General features: G+C 37.2%; 1 protein-coding gene across 6 annotated transcripts in view; it reads right to left on the bottom strand.

The window, feature by feature from the left end:
• Positions 1–16,605, bottom strand: part of DYNC1LI2 (dynein cytoplasmic 1 light intermediate chain 2) — a 31,062-nt gene extending 14,457 nt beyond the window's left edge. For 5 of the 6 annotated variants that reach the window (XR_003252248.1, XR_003252246.1, XM_026058319.1 and 2 more), the window contains exons 1-9: positions 16,571–16,605; positions 16,391–16,464; positions 15,263–15,379; positions 8,981–9,211; positions 2,468–2,631; positions 2,036–2,129; positions 1,312–1,447; positions 712–823; positions 456–518 (exon numbers count right to left, since the gene is read on the bottom strand). Coding sequence is in view for 4 of the 6 variants with exons in the window: in XM_026058319.1 (XP_025914104.1) it covers positions 456–518; positions 712–823; positions 1,312–1,447; positions 2,036–2,129; positions 2,468–2,631; positions 8,981–9,211; positions 15,263–15,379; positions 16,391–16,464; positions 16,571–16,590 (1,011 nt within the window). In the remaining 2 variants the exon portion in view is untranslated. The remainder of the gene's footprint in view (positions 1–455; positions 519–711; positions 824–1,311; positions 1,448–2,035; positions 2,130–2,467; positions 2,632–8,980; positions 9,212–15,262; positions 15,380–16,390; positions 16,465–16,570) is intronic. The other variant, XM_026058330.1, reaches the window with a different exon arrangement.
• Between the last annotated feature and the right edge of the window lie 436 nt (positions 16,606–17,041).

Genomic DNA, 17,041 nt, shown 5'->3' with positions numbered 1-17,041 from the left:
ACACCCAAGTCTGAATCCTCTATGATATTTATAATCAAGTCTATAGGGAATCATTAGCAAAGAAAATAACAAGATTTAGCATTGTCAAATTTAACACCTCAAAGCCTTTCAATGTCTCTGGCCGTTAGAAAACTACAGTGCTAAGATGTTATGTTTTAAAAGTATTTTTATTTTACAGAACAACACATCTATGTTGAGAAATTTCAAATACTTTGTTGTTCTGCTTTGAAATGTAAATGTTTTCTGTTTTCAACACATTTTTCCTTTCAGCGCACCAGATGAGTGGCCATATTTTCTACTCTTATGCATTAAAATAAAAATCTTATTTCACAATTACATCTTAATTTGCAAAACTGTACAGTGGATATCTAGTGAAGCGAGTGAGTAATGGAAAACAGGGCAATAACAATGGTGAGCTTAAAGTGAAATCTTGTTTAGTAAGGACTTTTTCTTACCTGTTGCTTCATAAGAAATACTTGTTCATCTTCTGCTGCCAACTCTTTATCATGGACTAACTGCTGAATGACAATATTTTCTCATTAGAAATAGAAACTGAACTGTTTTTATGGTTTGGTCATCAAAAGGGAAGAAAGAGGCTACTGTTTTAACACCGTTCCTTACATTAGTATTGCCAGCCATTCAAGAAAAACTGTATTAATTCGTAGGGTGGGAAAGGGCAGGAAACGGAAGGAACAACAGTCAACCCCATACCTTTCTTACAGGAGGTTTTACAATGAAGTCCTCATATGCATCTTCTGGTTTCACTGTTGTGAAGTTTTCATGTAAAATGGCAATTTTCTTTTCATTGTCCCAACCAGCAGGTCTATACACAAATTTGAAAGAAAGCTTTGCCTTTCCAGTCACAAAAAATACTTCTACAGAGATCATATATTTACTGCCCTCTACCTGAACAAGGGAAGTTCATTAAATGCCTGTCCTAATTTTCAGCTAAATTCAAAAGCTATTAAAAAGCTCATATGGTATATTCTGAGTCAAGTAACCCAAGTAATGCGCACTAAACTTTTTTTAATCCAGGATTTCAGAAGACTCATATAGCAAGCTTTTGAATGACACAAACCATTCGAGTTCACTTTTTTTCAGAACCAGACAGCATGCTCTAGATGTTTTTTTACTTTTTTCTAACAGATGGAAGTTAAGTTTGTTACAGCATTTCACATTCAATTTCCAGCTTAAGAATATAACACACTAAAATAATAATGCACTAAAGTAATACCTTCATTATGTTTATATGAAGGGTAGTGTTTCAATAGAAAACAGTTTGAAAGAATATCTTTTATATAATTGACTTACATAAAAACTGCATCCTTTTCTACCACTAAGGCAGGTGTGGTAAACTGAAAACCGTATGTTTTATGTACAATGTACTTATACAACAGGTCAAGGTTCTTTTCCTCCTTAACTGATGTATAAATCAAGGCAGCTCCATCTGATTATTCATTTAAGGAAAATTATGTAAGATACATTTTTTTCAAATGATAGTAAGAATTTCAAAACAGGAGCTAAAGGTCACATATCTAACAGCCCTATTTTTAGGTAGCAAATCAAGTTGAAAGCTATAGTTATAGCTTTTGGGAGGGGTTAGTTTCCCCTCCCTAGCTATAGGGAGGGGAAATAATGGGAGAAAACTCACACTGCTTTTGTTTGACATACATAAAAAATTACCTATCCTCCTAGGTATGTAATCCCCTTAATCCCGTCTGGGTTTTACGTGAAAACTGCAAGTTCGGGGAGTTAACAAAAACAAAAAAAAACTCACTTACACACCCTTAAGAAATGCAACACAAATCCTTTGTAAAGAAACAAAAGCTCAAAATCCCACACAGAATTTAAAAATTAACAGAAGTTTTACACATCTCGAAACATTTAAAAAACTACAAATGCTACACAGCAAATTACTAAATAGCAAGCAATTCTAAAGTACAATTTCTCAGGTTAACTCTACATGCAACTCTACACTGAAAGATATTTCCTTGCTTCCATATTTCAGTAAATCTCTTCAGAGTAGTAAGGATACACTGTAAGCAGAATCTACGAATGTGTGACTGAATGAAATCAAAGTGTTCTTCTCGGTAATCGTGCTCCTTCTCTAGTACACTCACTGCATCACACTGGGAAGGAGAAAAACAAAACCAAAAACAAGCCAGCCAGTTAATCCCAGCACATCTCAATATATTTTCCTTAATATCGCACACACTTATCACATTTACTTTAAGCCTTTAATTTTAAAATGCCACCAATAAATCAAAATATAAAGTAATTAGCATATAACAAGACGATTATTACCCTTCTTCAAAAACAAAAATTGACATTGATGGTAGAAGCCTACTTTTAAAAGAAATCCCTTTATTATTAATCCAGACTCCTGTCTTGCATTTGTCAGTATAAAGCATGTCTTCTAAAAGTAAGTCAAATTTTTCCGTAATAGCGAACAGAACTAGAAGCTCACTTTTGTACAAACTACCAGCACAGGAATACCAAGGTTGTGAGTCAGCACATTTTCTCCAAGTGGCAAAGAAACACTTTCATCCTCTTGGCCAGAAGGGCCTCTTCTCTGCGGTGATCCTTGGTAGCCTTCTTCAGGTTCTACATACTCTTGAAACTCTTTTATAACTATGAAGAGAGAGATCTTTATCAGGCAAAACAAACTGATTTTTCTTTTTAAATCAGAATTTGAATTAAAATAATTATATCTATGACTAACTAGAAATCTCTATTTTATTTTATTTTTTATTTTTAATGAGGCACTACATGAGAACAGAATCCATGATTAAATAAAGGGCATCCTTGTTGCCCTTTCAAACACAACAACTGTCCTCACCCATAACTTATGTCAAGCTAAATCAAGCGCAATTTGGAGCTATTACAAAACACCAAAACTAGCAGCAAAAGCTATAGTATGCAAAAATACACATTCCTCAATTCAATGCATTTCATCTTAGGGGTGTTCACAACAGAAAATATAGGTGTATCTTAGCAATCTAACCTATACTCAATTTGTATTCGGTTGAACTTTTTGAAAAAAGCACGGTCAAAATGTAAACGGACACAGAAAACGCCAGACTGAAACAGCTACTCCTATTTATAATGCATCACTTAATTTAAGTTTCTATTACTCTACCCTCTGTCTTACAGGAGTCAGATGCTATAAATATATAAAATATATACTGCATAAATATTAGATTCAAGGACTTTTAAACATTATCTGAAGAGACTCAATTACATTCTGAAAACCTACAACAGAGTCTAGGGAAAACTGACAGTGTATGGCAATGATGAGGGTTCCAATAATATTAAGTACTATCAAACACTGACATGTCTAAGAAAATAGTATTGTTTTGGAAGTGCACTGTGATCCCTACATGGTTTATCAAAACTGGGCTGCAACCACCTCCTTTTGTGTGTTTTTTCAGGACGAAAGCTGCAGACCAGACCTATCACTTAGCGGACGTGCCTCCTCCCAGGCACCCCATTTCCTGGGGGCGCGGGGCTCCCCCCTCTCATGTCTATCCCACCTGAAGCCTCCTCCTCTCTTGGCCACGAAGAGCCCTTGGAGGAAAGGGGGCAGGCAAAGCTCCACGACTTGTTCCCACGAAGGCATCTTTATTTTAGAAACGGTCACAGAGGGAGCAGACTGATTGTGTGAACTGAAAGGAGAACTCTTCAAAGAAGCTCTGAATCTCCAAGACATTCACGGAGACAATTGTGCAGCAGATCCACCCATGTGACAGGGAAGGAACTGCTACTGCAGTGCAGGCCAGCAGATACTTGTGAGGATTAGGAACTGGTAAAAAACTTTGGCAAAGTTTATAACTCAAAGCTTGCAAAATGAGGTCAACTCACTGTACCCTTTCAAAATATGAAACATTTCGGTGACAGAATGGGGATGGGGAAGGAAGAACAAATCAGAAAAATAATTCTTCTATTCAAAGCTGCACAGTCTACAACTTTCACTAGAAACAGGAAATGGGGTGATTCTTGTGGAAGACAGGGGAGCTCTAGTCCAGAACAAAACTTTTTTTTTTTTTTTTTTTTTAAACTTAAACCATTAAGACTTTCAACCACCAATTCAATATCTCCAAAGAATCAACGAAACAAACTATATCCAAATACAGTTATTTTTACCTAAAATTGGAGAGGCAGTGCCTTCTGGTGGAGAGGTTTTCACAATGTTCTCAAAAGCATGTTTTTTTCTAATACTGTTTCAAATTAAGCAACTGGAAATTTAAATTATATTAAACATACTGCATATTTAAAATTTTTATTAACTGTCTCAAGAAAAGCCATTTAATTCTAGAATATTTAACTAGAAAAGAGTTTAAAAACAAGTACACATTTCACTATTCAACTGGACTCTTCCTAGTTTCTCATGATAGGAATCACTTATGGAAGACAAGTATATCTTCTTGTCAAGACATGTATATCAATACCAATCATTTTAATATATCTGCTGAAATCAAAAGGTGTAAGAGAATATTTCACAATACTGCTCTCAATTTAATACAGCAATTTAAATAGACAATGTTAGTTTCCTTAGCTTGTTCATATCAAAGGAGAAAAATCTTTTCTTTATTAAGGTATTTATTAGTATAAAACCTATCAAATTTGGGAAAGAAAAGCAAATGCAACATAGAAATTTCAGAAATCTGAGGCACATCTCCATGAATTTTTGCTTAACAGGTATGAAGACTACAGCCCTAGAAAGCAGAGATTCCCAACTCCTCCCTCTCCCCAGGAATAAATAGTACCACACAACATCCATCACTGGCCAGTTATCAGCAAGGCTGTATCTCACTCTGATTGATCCATGTACGGAGAGAGAAAAACCTTCGCTGTGGATATGAACTGTTGTTGTGGACTGTTAATGAGGCGTATGGACTGAGAAATGCTACAGAATACCCTCAGCTTTAGTTGACAAAGGTCTCTGCTGGACAAGTAAATACAGTTATAAGCAGATAAGACCTATCTTAAGAATCTCTAACTACTCGATCTTGAAAATAGATACACTTGTTTCTGGAATCACTTGAAGTGGTTAAAATGCCAGTTCCCAACAGGCTCTTAAACAATTTCTCAAGACTCTTATTCACTCCTCATTCCCATTCAAAACTTAGTCTTGTTATACCTAAATAAACCTGTATCGCAAGTGTTGTCAGGCTACCTCTTATGAGCAAGATGTATTCTAAGAGAAAAAAAAAATCCATTTCAGTTCAAATGTTTCTTTGTCAGACAGTAATTTAACAAACCTTTTCCTCACCTCCCGTATCTATCACTTTCTCACTTGACCTCCACTTTCAAACTTTTAATGGACATAAAGTTCATCATGTACCCAAACTGCTTGCATAAACCTTTTCAAAATTAAAAAAAAAAAAAGGAAAGGAAAACTATCAATATTTTCTCCTCCACATAATTCATATTAAGTAATCAGACTCCATATGGTATAAACAATAACCTCTCTTCTTCATTAAGAAGCAGAGAAAGAACACTTTGGTTTAAATTTCTTCGTTTGAACAGGAAATACAAATAAAACACTGCACATAAGAAGCTAGAAAAATGCCTAGACATCTAAAGAGAAGCAGCTAATACTCTGCCACCTACCATTAATGTCCAGAGTACTAAGGATGGCCTATTACATTTGAAAATTGATAGTATGCTATTAAAAAAAAAAAAAAAAAAAAAAAAAAAAAAAAAAAAAAAAAAAAAAAAAAAAAACACTTCATTTACAGTGCTCTATCAAACTTGTGACATATCTAGATAAGCTGCCCTTTATTTCTATTTAATGGAATAAATGGATATTTTTGCATTTGACACAGCAAGCAAATGCAAATTTCCTGTTAATTGTTTTGTTCTCATGCACTGCTTATTTCCACAGAGCTACTGAAAGATAACTATAAGAACAGATAGCATGCATGTCACAGGAGCAAGTGACTTGTAATGAAGTATCAGCCAAGAAAGCAATCCAATTATTCTTAGGTTTGATTGTTCTAGATGCAATAAAACCCCCAATCTGTTTATCACTATTTAACAGTTTTCAGATAAATGTGTTACTGTATTTACAGTCTTTAGCTCTGAATAGTCCAAAAGAAATTAATACAATAGCTACTTTACCAGCATACTTCATTTCTGCATTTCATGATTTTTGATATCTTTTTCTGCTCTGCTAGGGATGCAAAAGAAAAATTTTTTACAGACTTTCCTTGAAATAATTCAGTATGTGTCATATAAACAATGATTTATCAGAATTTGAATCTGAATTAAGTTAGAACATTTGAATTGACATAATTTATTTAAATCCACATTAGTCAAGTTTTTAAACAAGGAACTTCCACAGTTCTAAAAAATATATATATGCAGCTCAGCAATAGGCATCAGTGCAGACAATGTTCTTGGTATACTCTGAATAATCCAATTTCTTTCAAAGCAGCCTGTTGCTTCCGTATGTGTGTCCTGCCCTTCCATTCTGGAAGCTCCTTAGCACAAAGGGAAAATTCCTCATATACCAGATGGAGCCTAGCATCATCCACCCAGTAAAGTCAAGAGTCAGTATCTCAAATAGCAAACACAAGACAAAAGGCTGGGTGGGGAAGGGCCACAAAAACCTTGAAGGCAAAGACAAGCAGTCTAAAGTCCAATTCAGTAGAGAGTGGTGAGCTAACAAAAGGATTTCTGGAAATTGGTAATAAGATCCTAGTAAGGGAGAAAGAACAACCTAGCAGCACTTCAGATGGATGCTTGTGGGGTAACACGAGAAAGCTTATTCTAGTAACAAGAACCACTGTTTACTGGAACTGCTTGGGGTAATAGCTAATGCAGACGCTCAGCTTGGTACACATGAGCCAGCTTAAGTCTAGAAGCAAGTGTAAAGGAATATAGTTATACAAGCTGAAGTCTAGGCACACAGATATCCATGTGACATTGTGCTGCAATGGGGCTTTACCAGTGTGAATTTGGTACATCTTTTCATTCTACACCCTTTCTCTGTGTTTTGACTGCCAACTTTACATATGTACTTGATTATCCAGGTTTTTCTCATATTGGAGCTATTAAAACACAGTCCCTTGTCAATTTTCTAAGTGACAGCTTATTCTAGAAAGCATATGGAGGAGGATTTTAGTAAGGAAAACTTTGCCAGTATAGCTTTCTTGGTGGACTGTAGTCACAAAGTGTTCTTCATGGATGTGTGCTTTATACCGTCAAGGGAGTTTTGTTAATAACAGTCACAATTATACTAGGGATTACTTTTGGAACAATTACACTGTCAAGAAAATTACAAATTGTGACGGCCAAAGTTTTGAGCACAGATTTGACCTAATGCATAGTCTGGATGCAAGAACTTAAGAGATATGTATCAGAGATGACATAAGTGTCCTATACAGCAAGTGAGAGAAGATGTGGGAGGAAAGTTTGTGAATGGAGACAGCCCTTTTTTACCTGCATCACGATACTGGACTGAAGTTCACTGCTCAGCCATAGGATGGCAGCAGAGTTCTGCAGCCCATGCAGTAGGAGGCTCTCCCTAAATTTTCTTTCTCTCTCGATTCTATTAAAGTGCAAGAGAAACTAGTAACTTCTAAGATACTTTAATTTATAAATCTTTATGATAGTACTACTCGAATGTCTTCTAGGTTCCCCAAACACTGTGCTAAAACGTTGCCATAACTGTAACTGGCTCTTCCACGCAGTACATTCTTAGTGAAGCTGAGAACACTTCTCTTTTGAAAATTCAACTTCAAGTGCACAAAAAATCCACATTTATTTGGACTGTCATAAACTTTAGTATGTCTCAGCAAAATACAAATCTGGGTTAACTGTTGTATTTTGAGACTAGAAGTAGCTAAGTATAGCCTTTCTACCCTCCCCTCTTATCCTATCGACTGCCCCCCCATGTAAGAATGCTTTTTCCTCTTACAAACTGCCAGATTTTATCTTTTTTACCAATAGCCTGATGATCAAACCCCAGACAGTTTCAATCCTTAAGTATAAACTCCAATCAGTATGCTGTATGCACCACCCTTTTGGGAAGCAATATTTAACATTCAGAAAGGAGATCAGCCATACAGATACATCTGAATGTTCACATGCCAAACAGATCACACCACTCCTTAAAGCGAATCCAAGGAAGCTACTAGACAGCGTTTACAAGGTTTAGACACTCCTGTACAGCTAGCCACCAGCCATGAACAAAAGCAGCAGCCAGCCAGGATCTGTCTAAATCTACACCTCAGCTGAAAAGGAATGCATGTTGCTAAGATCTTTTCCACTGAAGGAATTTATTTTGGAGTAATTCAATATAAATAAAAATAAATAAATACGAAAAGAACAGAGGCTCCAGGAACAATTCTGCAGTGATAACTGCTTGCCAGTGCCAGATTTTTTCCTGCCACGGATATGCCAGGAAAGAAGGTTAATCTATACAACATTCCCGAAGTCACAGGGGAGGAACGGCTCTATTGAGAGACAACTAGACATATCAGGATCATGGTCTGAGGCTCACAAGAAACAAGGAAAAAAAAATAAGGAAACCTATTGGAAAACAAGCACAGTAGGGAATGGGACCTGGCGGGATACTGAAAGAAAGTGGATATGTTTTTCTATTGATTCTTGCCATTATTTTAAAACTGTGATTCCATATAAAATTAGCTTGTTAATAACTGGCCTTTTTAAAATTAATAACCAAGATCTCATTACTGCAAGGTATTTAGACCATTAATTCACCTGAAGTTTTGTTAACATGGCAAAAATGAAAGAGTTCTTTTAAAGTCTAATAGAGTCTATTTGAATTAGAGTTGTAATCACAACTTCAAAGTAACTTTTAGCCAACTCATTCTCAAAACACAAATCTAGAGAAATTTATCATTACAAAAGAAGGTTAGCAAAAAGAAAAAAAAAAGTTTCTAGAAAGCTACCCTAAAGATTCCAGAGCCAGTAGAAAAGGACAAGAGTATGGGGATGCACAAAAACTTACACTTCTGTTCCATGTCTCTCATCTCTTCTGGAGGAATTTTCAGCTTATCAATATGTTCCTGCAAGACACTGGCCCACTTCTGTAAAGACTCCATAACAGTCCAAGGTCTAGACATATCTGCAACAAAGACTACAATGGTGTCTTGCAGGGATTCTGCAGAAACTGCAAACTTCAACAGCCCTTTATGGTACAGGTCTCCATCCAGAATCCAAACATTACAGCGAGTATGATCTGAAAAGAAATGGTACAGTTGTAACTCAAAAGATGTTAGCTCTTTGCTTTGCTAGTCTATGAGTAAACAGAAGAGTATAATACAGTGTTAAATGGAAGATTGGAGCCTGGCTACCAGCAGGTCTTGCCTGTTTGCTTCTAACACAGATATATGTGTAAACGCCCATATTACTTTGTAGGTGCCTCCATTCAACAAGACTTCTCTTCAGTTCAGGATCTTTTAGTTTAAAAGATAACTTCTCTTCTTTGGCTTTTACTAAGGACAGCTGGCACAACATTTTTTTAGATACTGCACAGCACTGCTGAATTTGAAATATGTACATTCCAAGTAAACCAGAGATATGTGTTACACATATGTAGCTCCAAGTTCAAAAGGGGATCGTTATAGCTGAGCCCAACAGGGAAGCCTTAGGTGTCACACAGGCACATAAACTGTTTTAACATACTAAAGACATCTCACAGCAGAAGTAATCCACAAACAAGATACAAGTAATAAGCAGCTTAGGTTTCCAGGACAGGAGTAGGAGGGGTAAACATAGGATAAACTCACAACCTACCAAATTAATAGTTGTGTTTTAAGCTGTTCTATCTGCTCTTAAGTCATGCTGATTTAACATTGGCTTCTACTTGTAGCCTCTTTAGAGAACGAGTACTGGACACAAGATTTTGTACTTTAGTTTTTGTGTTTCTTACCCCCATTGTTTTGATAGTGACTGGACAGTTTTTGTTGAAATGAAGAAAAAAAAAAATCAGCTGACATGAAAAAAATTTATCCCAAACATGAACTTTGGCAAGAATAGAACAAACTGAAAATGGGGTATCAACAGTGAGTCTCCACAGGTACAAGATAGTGCATATATTTCAAATTCACCTGGATCAGCAAACTAATCACTACAGACCCCAGATTTTCAAAAGTGCTACTTTATATACTCTATATACTTTATATACTCTGGCCCACTATATTTCCCTGCCCTGTGCTCTAAATCATTTAACTTCATAAAATAAATACAGTCTCTCTGGTTGCCAGAACTTTAATCTAAAAAGGAATTGATCAGGATCAAAACCACTACCATACTTGCTCTAGAAAAAGACAAAAACTTGACCACAGAAACTGAAAGGAGAAAAGAGTAGAGACAGACATACTGTCCTTCTAATCAGGTCTTAAACAAGATTACTAAACAGTGCAAATTAAAGACAGATGACACCCTAGATGCAGTATATGGGCAGTCTTACTTCAGCATTTTTATTATACCTCTACTGTCATAAGTTATTCAAACACCAGTCATCACACAAATAGGCCAACAATTATGTTTTTAATGTAATTAAAGATCTTTTCACTTCCAACTGTGCACCTCAGAACTGTAATTCGCAGTAAACAGTTACAAGTACTTAAGCAATGCTCCTTTGCATATTCATCACTTAAGTTAGTCTCCCCTTCTCCCCACCCCCCCAACCCTCCCCACAAACTTCAGGAAACCATCACATGGATATCACCAAGGAGCCTCACAGCACTGCATGTATGAATCTAAAGCTACAGGAAGGCCAAGAAAGTGTCCAAAAGCTGAAGGAAAAAAATCTCGTAAAAGTTTGGAAAAGCAGAAAGGTTAAGTCAAGACATAATGTGAACACAGACACAACAACAAATGAAACAACTATGCAGGGTTCTCTTATCCCCTGCATCCCAGAAGGATCCTTTGTATAGTACCAGGAGAAATCTACCAGTCAATAAAAACGCAATGGGCTTTGTATGGGTTTAAGGTTATTAATAGACATTGATAGCACAAATGCCTTCTTGAAGCAAATGTTCAAGTTTTAGATATCTAACTTAAGTCTGTGAAAATTTACAACTCTCATTAGCACTTCCATAGATTCTCTTGTGGTAAGTGCTTCCATCACAAAAAAGATTGTCAGACCTTACTGGATAACAAAAATTAATGAAGGGTCTAATTCACTGAGTCACTTTTTTAAGCCTACAACTAAAGTTTACAGAGTTTGTTTGCTAAGCACCTTTGTCTTACTTAAGTGTTCTGTTTCTACTTAACGTCTAGAACCTGGAGACTGAAACTACTACCTATACGAAATCAATCTGCCAGGAAGAACGGACACTTAACATTCACATAGATATGGGACATAATTTTTTTAAAGATAACGTGGTATGAAAATGAAAGGTTTTCTTCCTTTCTTACAGTAAAAGGAAGACCATCAGGTATGACCTGTGATTTTCATTTACTGTGAAGTTAAAACACACTTAAAAATACAGTAGTGGTTGTTTACACCTTTGACAAGCACTTGATGGCAAATTCAACTTTGTCAGCACCCCATCAAGCTCCCAGTTAGTCATATGATGTGAATGTTAACTCTACCTTTTATAGTGGCTATGACATGAGATGATAAAACAGAGCAAACAATTATCAGATCCTGCTGAAAAACAGGTGCTACTTATTAAAGAGTATTACAATAACTGATAAAATACCATTTCTAAATTCTGTCAATGTTTCATTATCCCTTTAGCCATGGAAATTGTTTTCCACCTTTGATGAATTTTACTGTAGATAGTTGATTCCGTGAACTGCAGCTACATCTCCTGCATTTATTCAAAATGTATCAAAGTTAATTAGATATATTTAAAATAGATATCCTTGATCCAAGCTGTGAAGAGAAGCAGAACAGGAAAAAATCATTTTCAAGAAAACTACTTCAAAGTTGTTGACAAAAAAACAAGTTTCCCATTAGAAATCAGTGTACCAGCACCACTTGGCTCATGCTGGAACAACCAGTTCAACTGGAATATGCACGATATGACTGAGGACAGTCCAAACCTGAAGCAAAAAAACCCAAGACTACTTGATTCTTATTTTATACAAGTAGCAGTGCAACAACAGTACGGCTCTACTTCACCTGCACATTTGGTACAGTCAGAGCCAACTGTATTGCATTTGTGATCTGATGCAGTTCAACTGAAAATTCTCTGTGGCGTTTATAACTGCCTGCTAACCTACACAGTACTCTACAAAACGAATCACCTACCAGTCGATGTAGCATGTCTCACTGTCTTGCTGCACATCCTCACTTTAACTCTGCCCCATCACGGCAAGAGATTCTGAAACCTACACTACAAGTACAGGTCTTATAACACAATTATGCAGAACATTTCCTCCACATCCCACGCATTAAGGCTCTCAGCTCTCAAAAGCTGACTATCCAGCACAGGCACAAAACATCCGCTCATCACAAAGAAAGGCAAAAAATTAGATCTTACTTACCATGTTCCCTGGGAAATTCCACGAACACAGGACTCTAGGGCCTGAGCTTCAAGATCACTTAATATTCTGAGTTAAATTTACAGCTAGTGCTATAAATGCTTTCATTCAGATGAGCTAAGGTGTCATGTATGTAAAAGAAGCCATGTGCTCCAAGGATATTGTACCTGAGGCTAATGATCTAGGAGAATCCTCTCTGTCTGTCTGTCTCTCTAGCTTGTCAGGTGCCCCCAAACCTCTTCTTGAACAAATGCCTTAGCCTAGGCAGAATTTGGGATAGTACCCCAGGGAGGAGATTTTTCAGGTATAGATTCAGTAGTGGACTTATTCTAAGTTATCCTGATACCTAGGGACCAAAGTAGTGCATGCTACATTGAATGACTAATGTCTGACGGAAACAGAACTGAACCAGCTAATTACCAAGTTAATGGTTACATACATATCTTGTCATCCAAGCTAGGTATCAGCCACTGTCAAGAAAGAGGCAGATGACAGTGAAAACAAAAGTTAGAGGGCGCCTGTATTAGCCGCTTAAAAAAAAAAAAAGTGTTTTTATGCATTTGCTTAACCTTTCTATAAAAGAAAGAACAGTTTAATCACTGATTGGGTCTTACAGGGAAAAAAATAAGAGTAACTGTAAATTAAGTTATGTATCTAGCAATCTAGAGTAATTCTATCTCAGATGTAGGGAGCCCAATTCAGCAATCCCCCAAAGAGGATGAGAGGTCATGGGAAGGGGTGGGGAGGGTAGGGGAGGAAATAAGAAGCAAGGCAGAAGATGATTTCCCTTAAGATTTTCATAGGAGGTAGATAATGACTCAGCACTATGACCAAAACATGTTTTCCTGAAAAGAATAAAAACTATTCTGAAATGAAAAAAAAAAAAAAGAAAAAAGAAAAGACATCAAAAAATGCTTTTAGTACCAGGGAATGAACATGAAAAGACCTTCTCACTCCACTATGGAGTTTCAGCTACCAGGGTTGATTTGACAGTAATAGTGACAGTAAGCTCCTGAAAGCCTGTCTTTAGTTTCTTGATGGCTTCCTACAATTATAGGTCAGCTAAAAGGCTTTGTTCCCAAATCTGCACCTGGGCATATGCACACAAAAAGTATGCAAAGAGTTAAAAAAAACAACAAAACAAAACAAGTCCTTGAGAAGGAAGGGTGTTTTCTTTGCCTGCTGGGAGGTCCTGACCCACTTTGCTATTTATTTTGCTTGCTGATGACACTAATGAGACAGAAAGGAAAAAGGCAGGTATTATTAGATCCTAACACATCCATTAAAGGAATGCATGAAGACCTGAATTTTCAAGCTGAGTTTGCTAGTCAAAAAGGTCTCTTTTTCCTGCTGCTGCCACCGGAGTTCTTATGACAAGTTCCTCCTAAGCACCTCAAGTACTTAACACTTTCAGATACTCAGAAATAGTCCCAAAATATTTCTAAAGTAGGGAGATACCTGAAGTTTGATAGCACCAGGAAGAATGTCACACCAAACATTTGTCTGCTTACAATACCAGCTCGTCTGGTACTGCAAAAAGCCTGATGTCACAGGCTGTCTTGGCACCCATAATGGTGGGGTTTTTTCCACTGAAGTATTTATGCAGTATTAAGAAGATTGTCCCTGGTGAGAAAGCACTTACACTAAGAACCTCAAGAAGCCAGGACTGGCCTCAGCACTGAAGATTCCAGCACAGAAGCTTTTCTGAGAACTGCAAGGTTAGATGGCCACTGAAGACACAAGCAATGTACTCATCCTTCAGTTGTGCCTAACTTAGTATCCAAAGACAGTTTACTATCATGTGAGCAGAGGACCAAATCTCCATAACAACCAGCCACATATGGTACTTAATCACCCTTGCAAGCCTGCAGTACATTTCCATTGCCAAAACACTGTTACAGGATATAGTTTACCTATTTTCAAGAACAAGGATGAACCACCTTCATTGCTTCCCTCTTCTGAGCTGAAAACTCAGAAGATGATCAGTAGCATGATTCTCATTTTATAAAGAGGAAAATTAACACACAAAGAGATATGGCAGTTTGTCCAAAAACAGACAGCCAGAGGCAGATTTAGGAGCAAGGATCACTAGTTCATTCCCCATCTCTTCCTGTCCCTATCCTAACAATGGCATTATCATTAGACCCTGCCGCCTCCCTGCTGTTAAATGGTGTCTTGCTCCCCACATACTGGGGGGCAGCAATCAACCACAACAAAGAGAAAAACAGGGGGGCAAAGAGAAGTTTCTCCAGTTTGAGAAAAGGAAATACTGATTCTATCAATCTTAAGCTCTGTTCTGAATGAGCATTCAGCTATGACTAATAAAATGTCTCAGTTATACTTAATAAACATAACTTTTAGCTAAGTCCCCCCTGCAAGAAACCTCTAAAGACCTAAACCCTGAAATCCGTATTTAGAATTAAGTTCTCACGGATGTGTTACTTTATACCTATAAGCACTTGGACTTGATGGCAATTCATCTGCTAGTAAGTCAACATCAGCAAAAATTATCTGTCCTGAAAGTAAATGGATCCTGAGGGAGCTGCTCAAGTGTGCTTTTTCCTCATACACAGGTCAAGCTGTGAGAAGGGCAATAGACAGAGAGCAATCTGAGTGTAAAACGCATTTCACTTTTAAGAAACTGATATAGCTCATAAAGCATAAACAAAAAGCCAATGCTGGAACCAGCTACTTGGATATAACCCAAAATACACTCATGAAACCATAATTTTTAAAAAAGCATGTCAGCTACTTAATTACAGCAGAAAGATTACATAGAAAATGAACTTACCATCTCTGTCTTCATCATGAATATTTAGATATAAATATTCCAGTCCTCTTCCTTTCTTGCCATGCTCTGCTCCCTGTATTTTAGCCATAAGTGTGGTTTTACCTGAACCATCATCACCTGCCAGTAAGTTTTTACAGGGGGGGAGGGGGGGGAAGACACATTCAGAATTAATTTTATTTTTGTAGAAAAGTTTTTCAAAACATGCTTACAAGAAATATTCTTATCCATTTCTGAACCATAATTATTTGTTTTTTTCCAGCTGAATCTGACAGTTCATACCAAGACAAACATAAAGAAGCACTCCATTGTTCAGTATTACGTTCCATTTGTTTAAACTATATTAAGAATCTAACAGCAGCATAAACCAGAAAGAAAGTAAATCTGCCGGCCTCAAGACAAGAATACCATATCCCTTATTACATAACCTAATTTTAACAAATTGATGCATCAGTTTGTTCACATTATTTCTGACTATGAAAAGGCAGAGGAATACATGTAATCCAGATCAAGGCAGATGATTAAAAATATATATATATACACACACACATATCATATGAATTTTTGTATAGTTTGACTGAAAAGCATATTATAACACCAAATACTTTTCTTTAGGTTCAGGCAAGAGAACAACCCTTTGATAATCTAAATGATCCAAAAAGTATGTATTTCATGTTCTAATTCACAAAAAACAGCAAAAAGCAATGTTTGAATATCCTGAAGACAAAGCATAGAGAAATACATAGCCTTTTACACAACAAGAAGATTCATCATTTAACTCAATAAAAATAAACCATACTTACATGTGTCAGTGTGACAACAGTATTGCACTTTACCTATACACACAAGTAAATCCACTTTAAAAAAAAGTGATTTTAATGCCAGCATTTAGTTATTCAATCCATACTCAAATCCTCAAGTTAATTGGTTATTTTGGTTTGTCTTGTACTTGCATGGCTAAGTTAAGCTGATACATGAGAGTTAAATCAGCAGATCTTTAAACAAAAGAAACCCTCTCCACTACTTACTCTAGTACTAGGGCTATCTTATTTTAAACACACAAATATATTTTGTTTCTACAAGAAGAAGAAGAAAAAAAAAAGAACTCTACTGCTTGTATATGCTACTTACCAAAAACAAGAATATTTTTGCCTGATGGCAATTTAGACCTTGACCGGGTAGAAACTTCACTCAGTATTGAGGACCTAGAAAAGGAGCACCAACCACTGTTACTAGGCTGGCTGGCTACAAGACACGCACAGAGTCCACAGACTGCTCACTCGGCAGCACTGGCAAACCAAGCGCACCTACCCGGACCAACCCGACCGCATCCGTCCTATTTACAAAAGAGATATAATACTACAGCTATAGCCTCAGGTGCGTTTTAAAAGACCACCTCTCCAGAAGCATCTCATGTACAGAGGAAAGCTTCTGTAATGTCTAAAGGCTCATGCAATAACATTTTTTGAAACTTTTCTCCCTTAATAAGGGGCAACACTACTGCAAAGGAAACCTTACTTTTCAACCGATGACTAAGTCTTCCCACAACCCACTACTGTAGCTTATAAACACATTTTTCTCCCACTATCATTAAAAACCAGAAGAGGTTACTCGCAGACAAGCGGCTGGCACACAGGAGACCGAGCCTCCCGGAGCCTCCCGCAGGCTTCCTGCGCGACGCGAGCCGGGCCCGCAGGCTCTGCCCCCGCCTCCCCCGTGCCCGCGGCGGGCTGCCTCCGCGAGCGCGGAAAGGCCCCGGCCCGGCCCGGCCCGGCCCCGGCC

Source organism: Apteryx rowi, unplaced genomic scaffold (assembly GCF_003343035.1).
Source record: "Apteryx rowi isolate R43461 unplaced genomic scaffold, aptRow1 scaffold_1, whole genome shotgun sequence".
Taxonomy (NCBI): Eukaryota; Metazoa; Chordata; class Aves; order Apterygiformes; family Apterygidae; genus Apteryx; species Apteryx rowi.
Note: the sequence above shows the minus strand (reverse complement) of the source record. Positions and strands in the feature narration are given on the sequence as shown.